The 6,710-nt window shown below is 43.8% G+C and overlaps 1 protein-coding gene across 1 annotated transcript; it reads left to right on the forward strand.

The window, feature by feature from the left end:
• Positions 1-320: 320 nt before the first annotated feature.
• On the forward strand, positions 321-4,902 carry LOC127789614 (plasma membrane ATPase 4-like). The gene is made up of 13 exons (XM_052318551.1): positions 321-739; positions 856-975; positions 1,072-1,170; positions 1,246-1,383; positions 1,492-2,133; positions 2,226-2,345; positions 2,434-2,556; positions 2,648-2,752; positions 2,838-3,662; positions 3,752-3,925; positions 4,014-4,196; positions 4,299-4,480; positions 4,584-4,902. Exons 1-13 carry the CDS (start codon positions 686-688, stop codon positions 4,678-4,680), a joined length of 2,862 nt encoding a protein of 953 aa, XP_052174511.1. The 5' UTR covers positions 321-685; the 3' UTR covers positions 4,681-4,902.
• The last annotated feature ends 1,808 nt before the right edge of the window (positions 4,903-6,710 follow it).

Consider the following 6,710-nt stretch of genomic DNA (forward strand, 5'->3'; position numbering starts at 1 on the left):
TGTTGTCATCATTGACAAAAAGAATGAGAAAAATAAATACAAGAAAGACTAGAGAAGTGGAAGAACAAAAATGAAAAATGAGAAAAAAAAAATTAAATATAAGAGTATTTTGGTTATTTTAATATTTAACGAGATTAACTAATGGTTGCGGGAAAGTTGCAACATAACATAAAATCTTAGAGTACTCATGCAACGCCACGTGTTACGAGTAATGAAATTCCCGAAGACGTGGCCGGTAGAAATTGGTCCTTGGCGGATAAAAGCGTCACAAGGCTGTGAGCACAGCTTCTCTCCGCGCCCTTCCACCGATTGACCGGGACAACATCGCCACAAGCTTCCCGCCCAGTTCGGTTGGTTGGGCTTCCTCTGTCCAAGCTCGATTGCTATATAACAATGGCGGAAGCTCCATCCTTCATCACTCAGAGCAAAAAGCTTCCCCAATTCGAATTCCTCTCTCAAAAGAGAAAGAAATACGGCCAACTGAATGAAGCATCTGTTCACTGACTTTGTGCGTGTATATATCACATGTACATTCTGAAATAAACTGGGCGGATCGTGATTAGGTTTTTGCAGGTGTTCGTCTTCGAGAGCCTCTGTGTATCTTCTTCTTCTTCGCTGTCACCGATTCCGGTTTCGAAATTACGTACAGAGGGGTAGAGAGAGAGAGCGAGTGAATTGAGAGAACATGGCGGAGCGAGGTCTCAGCTTGGAGGAAATCAAGAACGAGAATGTCGATCTCGTAAGTTATTAATCGATTCGATTTCGTCTTAATTCGATGTTGTGGTTTGTCGATTTGGTGTCTGTTATTGATGATGAAGAGGATTTGACCTAACTGCGTTGTTTGTGTGTGTGCAGGAGCATATTCCGGTTGCGGAAGTGTTCGAGCAATTGAAGTGTTCGAGGGAGGGCTTAACGAGCGAGGAAGGGCAGCAGAGGCTCCAAATCTTTGGCCAGAATAAGCTCGAGGAGAAACAGGCAATATTTCCTATGATTATTATGTATCTAAATTCTGGTTCATCGATGTTTTTAGTCATCGAAAACTGATGTTTGTTTAATCAAATGCTGAAACAGGAAAGTAAGTTACTGAAATTCTTGGGTTTCATGTGGAATCCTCTGTCATGGGTTATGGAGATTGCAGCCATCATGGCCATTGCTTTGGCCAACGGAGGGGTAATTCTTTCTCTTTCTACGGTTTTATCATTTTCTCTCCTTCAAGCCCTGACTTCCATTCGCAAACAAATGCAGGGGAAGCCCCCAGATTGGCAAGATTTCGTCGGCATTGTGGTGCTGCTCATCATCAACTCTACCATAAGCTTTGTTGAGGAAAATAATGCTGGTAATGCTGCAGCGGCACTAATGGCGGGTCTTGCTCCCAAAACAAAGGTACATTTTGTCATTTTGCAAACTAGTGGAAATTAGGGAAATTTCACCTGCAACAGCCAACAGACAAAAAGACAAGTTGTTACATATATGTTGATTTTGAATGGTTAGGTGTTGAGAGATGGGAGATGGAGCGAGCAGGACGCTTCCATCCTGGTACCGGGTGACATAATTAGCATCAAGCTGGGAGATATCATCCCAGCCGATGCTCGTCTCTTGGAAGGCGATCCGCTCAAGATCGATCAGTCTGCCCTGACTGGGGAGTCCTTGCCAGTGAATAAGAACCCGGGCGATGAAGTGTTTTCAGGTTCCACCTGTAAGCAGGGTGAGCTTGAGGCCATTGTGATTGCCACTGGAGTCCATACCTTTTTTGGCAAGGCCGCTCACCTTGTTGACAGCACCAACCAAGTAGGCCATTTCCAAAAGGTCCTGACAGCCATTGGGAACTTCTGCATCTGCTCCATTGCATTGGGAATCATCACAGAGTTGGTGGTGATGTACCCAATTCAGCACCGGAGGTATAGGGATGGGATTGATAATCTACTGGTTCTACTCATTGGAGGCATCCCAATTGCCATGCCCACGGTGTTGTCTGTGACAATGGCTATTGGATCCCACCGTCTGTCACAGCAGGGAGCCATCACCAAGAGGATGACAGCCATTGAAGAGATGGCCGGGATGGACGTCCTCTGCAGCGACAAGACAGGGACTCTAACCCTCAACAAGCTTACAGTTGACAAGAACCTGATTGAGGTCGGAATTTGTTAAATTAAACACAAGTGGACAGCAACAAAATTGCAGGCCTTGAAATCACTAGTTAACATTTGAACTGTGTTGATTTGCAGGTTTTTGCAAAGGACGTGGACAAGGAAAGTGTAATTCTACTTGGGGCAAGGGCCTCTAGGGTGGAGAATCAGGACGCCATTGACGCTTGCATTGTTGGAATGCTCGCCGACCCGAAAGAGGTAATCATGTAAATTAATGGTGTTTGCGAAACAGAACTTCATTAATGAATTAAACTTGTTCATTCTTCTAATTCCTTGTACCCTTCAGGCTAGAGCTGGAATCAAAGAAGTGCATTTCCTGCCCTTCAACCCAGTAGAAAAGCGCACGGCCATCACGTACATTGACTCCCATGACAATTGGCACAGGGTTAGCAAAGGTGCACCAGAACAGGTAGTGTATCCATGACATAACAAACAGATAAAGGTGAAGCCTTTTATATTCCCACAATCTAGTCTCAATTCATTTGCTCCATCTCCTCCAGATTATTGAGCTCTGCAACCTGAGGGACGATGTGAAGAGGAAAGCCCATGACATCATCGCTAAATTTGCCGACCGGGGTCTCCGCTCGCTCGCCGTTGCTCAACAAGTGAGTTTGTACCCTTCTCTTCTTTATTTGTATTAATGTAGTGGCCGGAAACAACCTGATTTGGCCATATTTGTCTTGCTTACAGACTGTACCAGAGAAGAACAAGGACAGTGCTGGAGGGCCATGGGTGTTTGTGGGGCTCTTGCCTCTTTTTGATCCACCAAGGCATGACAGTGCAGAAACAATTACCCGTGCCCTCAACCTTGGCGTCAATGTCAAGATGATCACCGGCGATCAGCTCGCCATCGGCAAGGAGACTGGCCGCCGGCTCGGCATGGGAACCAACATGTACCCCTCTTCCTCCCTCCTTGGCCAGTACAAGGACGAATCCATCGCCAACCTCCCTGTTGAAGAGCTGATCGAGAAGGCCGATGGCTTCGCCGGAGTCTTCCCGGAGCACAAGTACGAGATTGTGAAAAAGCTACAAGAGAGGAAACACATCTGCGGGATGACCGGAGATGGTGTGAACGATGCTCCGGCTCTGAAGAAGGCCGACATCGGCATTGCAGTGGCTGACGCAACCGACGCCGCCCGGAGCGCATCCGACATAGTTCTGACGGAGCCAGGGCTGAGCGTGATAGTGAGCGCGGTCTTGACGAGCAGAGCCATCTTCCAGAGGATGAAGAACTACACCATCTACGCCGTGTCCATCACAATCCGAATCGTCCTGGGCTTCATGCTCATTGCTCTCATCTGGAAATTCGACTTCTCGCCCTTCATGGTCCTCATCATCGCCATCCTCAACGACGGAACCATCATGACCATTTCAAAGGACAAGGTGAAGCCATCTCCGATGCCCGACTCTTGGAAGCTAAGGGAAATCTTCGCCACTGGCATCGTTCTCGGCACCTACCTGGCAATCATGAGCGTCATCTTCTTCTGGGCTGCTCAAGAATCCAACTTCTTCCCTGTAAGGAAATGCCACCATTTTCTTCCTACAATAACGAATCCATTGTTTCATCAAATTCTTCCATCTGTACTTACAGCCAATTCTTGCAGGACAAGTTTGGCGTGAGATCAATTAGGGACAGCCCCACTGAGCTCACTGCAGCTCTCTACCTTCAAGTCAGCATTGTCAGTCAGGCCCTCATCTTCGTAACTCGGTCCAGGAGCTGGTCCTTCATTGAACGCCCCGGTCTTCTTCTTGTCTCTGCATTCTTTATCGCCCAGCTGGTGAGTTTGCAGATCCCAAATCTTAACTTCAGCATTTGGATTCACTAAATCATAAGTCTTGACAAAGTTTGGTTGATTAACGAATTAGGTGGCTACGCTGATTGCGGTATATGCCAACTGGGGCTTTGCGAGGATCAGAGGCATCGGCTGGGGCTGGGCGGGTGTGATCTGGCTTTACAGCATCATCTTCTACTTGCCGCTGGACGTGTTCAAGTTCTTAATCCGATACGCACTGAGCGGCAGGGCCTGGGATAATCTCCTCCAGAACAAGGTATATATATGCCATAAACTAGAAACTAAAAACTTGAAAAAAGAAAAATCTGCCTTTGTTTTTTCACGCCATAAATCACTTCACTTGCACTGAATCATCCAGACCGCTTTCACAACGAAGAAGGACTACGGGCGGGGAGAGAGGGAGGCACAGTGGGCTCTGGCTCAACGCACATTGCACGGCCTCCAGCCACCCGAATCTTCCGACCTCTTCAACGAGAAGAACAGCTACCGGGAACTGTCTGAGATCGCCGAACAGGCCAAGCGACGCGCCGAAGTCGCTAGGTATATATATATACATATATACTTGTATTTTATTCTGTTTCGAATTAAGGTATATGCATGCACTTGTATAGGGTTTTAATTATGTTTGTGGGCTGGGTTTTAGGCTAAGGGAGCTGCACACGCTGAAGGGGCATGTGGAGTCGGTGGTGAAGCTGAAGGGGCTGGACATAGAGACCATTCAACAGCACTACACGGTGTGAGAGAGCGGGCAATAGCCACACAGATGGCTGGAAGCTTAAGACAAATGAAGAGAATAAAGAAGAGGAATCTGTTTTTTTTTTCTTCTTTGAGCGTTGTTGCTATGTATTTTGTCATTCTTGATTTCCTCAGGGGCAGGAAATTAATAAACCGACCAGATGACGATGATCATCAGATTGGTTGGCAACGGCGATGTACCTTTTCCGAACTCAACCGAATAATACTTCGCTCTTTCTTTTCCAAGAACACCTTCTCATGGCACGTGCCCTCATTTCATGTCTGATTTCCTTTCCTTTCCTTTCATACGTACATGGTTGCGCCTAGACATTTCAAACAATTTGCGTGAACAATGGAAAAAGTTGAATTTTAATATTTATTGAATCAATTAATTAATAGGTAACACATCAACTTCAGCGAACAATATATATAATATCAGTTAGTGCCAGAGGTTGGATAAAAAGGCCTTTCTTGATAAGTTAGTCAGATGGACCATTAGGGTTAAGTGATTTAAAGGTTATTTTTGTCTACTAATGCACTATTTTAGGAAGTCAGCTGCACTTTCAGGCTATGGTTTAAATGACCAAGGCATTAACTATAGCTTTTTAGATTTTCTTTATCACTTGGTAATACACCATAATGGCTCCTTCAAATAATTGTTATTGTGTGATTCTCGATTTTATGCCTTTAAATATGTTATGGGAGATAAATCGCAAGTTGAGTTTTTAGTCCTTGCGTAGGACGTGGATCAAACTCACAATTTATAGGATTAACACCGACATATTACTCATCTGACTGCTCGACTTATGTTCTGAGGACTCTTTGTTACACCATAATGGCTCATTGTTACGCTTTTAGATGTATTTTTATTTTTTCAAGAAAAATAAGGTAAAATTATTATTATATTTTATTATTTTTCTATTTTTTATTCAAATAAAGTGGGTCTATTCTTGTTTCATTTTATTTTATAAAAATAAACACTAAGCAAATATACAAAAATTTGTGCATAAATTTACCTCATAAGTAAATGCAACTATATATAACCTTTAATTAAAAGGAGAGGTCATATGTTTTAATTTTGTACTTTCCTCTCTTAATTAAACGAAGCATTAGAGTTTACTAAGAGTTCAATAATTAAAGGTGTAATTCTTTAATGCTTAATTACCAAAAACAAAAGCTGAAAGGATTAACTCCCGAAATTCTTTAATACTTAATTTTCCCACTTTGTATTTGCAATTGTGTGTAAACTTAAAGGTGTGATCTAAACAACTTAATAATTATTAAGTTATAAAGATAGTAGTTTTGTTGATAAAATACAACAATAAATTTGTAATGTGAAAAATGTGATCTCGATAGTCTTGTGCGTTGATGATTAGGAGACTTAGGGGTCTTATTGCAATGATTACAAGACCTGGAGGTCTTGTTGCAATGATCAAGTGCCCTAATGAACGGGTGGTTTGTTGATGAACGGGTGGTTGCTGATGAATGGGAGGTTGTTGATGAACAGGTGCCCTCTCGATGATCGAGAGGCTTGTTGAGACAAACAACTTGTTAGAAGCATGGGTGAATGTTTTCGCTCAAACCCTCTGATGCTTAAGTTAGTTTTTGGGTGGTTGAGTGCAAAAAATAGAGTCGGAGTAGCAGAGTGAGCGTACTTGAGAGAAGAGGCGGTCCTCTTATTTATAGAAGAGGGAGAGAGAGACACGTGACAACTATCCCAGGTTTCTCAAGTGGCATATTCTGTGGAATCTCAGAATGTTCTTATGGGTCCTAAGGAGGTTCCGAGGTTCGGTTCGAGGAATGCCTTGGGAAGGTCTATTGGTTACAAGAGAGGCTCCCGATGGTGACTTGCTGCGTCATCATCATGACCGAGTAGTGGCCACTCGATCATTGCTTTGCCATCAATTTGTTTGGTTTTTCTTGCTTTAGTGAGACATGACTCAATGGGCACTCAGTCATGGTCAAGTTAAACTTCTTCCTTGGTTTTCTCTTGGCTTTTTTTTTTTCTTTCCCTTTTCTTTGCTTGATTGGCTTT

The sequence above is a fragment of the Diospyros lotus genome, chromosome 14, assembly GCF_014633365.1.
Source record: "Diospyros lotus cultivar Yz01 chromosome 14, ASM1463336v1, whole genome shotgun sequence".
NCBI lineage: Eukaryota > Viridiplantae > Streptophyta > Magnoliopsida > Ericales > Ebenaceae > Diospyros > Diospyros lotus.

What these genes read in the sequence shown, in the direction of transcription:
- LOC127789614 (XM_052318551.1), top strand. Translation starts at nt 686, where the DNA reads ATGGCGGAGCGAGGTCTCAGCTTGGAGGAAATCAAGAACGAGAATGTC. An exon ending in ATAAGCTCGAGGAGAAACAG is followed by an intron (nt 976 to 1,071) that starts GCAATATTTCCT and finishes ATGCTGAAACAG; the next exon opens with GAAAGTAAGTTACTGAAATT. An exon ending in TTGCTTTGGCCAACGGAGGG is followed by an intron (nt 1,171 to 1,245) that starts GTAATTCTTTCT and finishes AAACAAATGCAG; the next exon opens with GGGAAGCCCCCAGATTGGCA.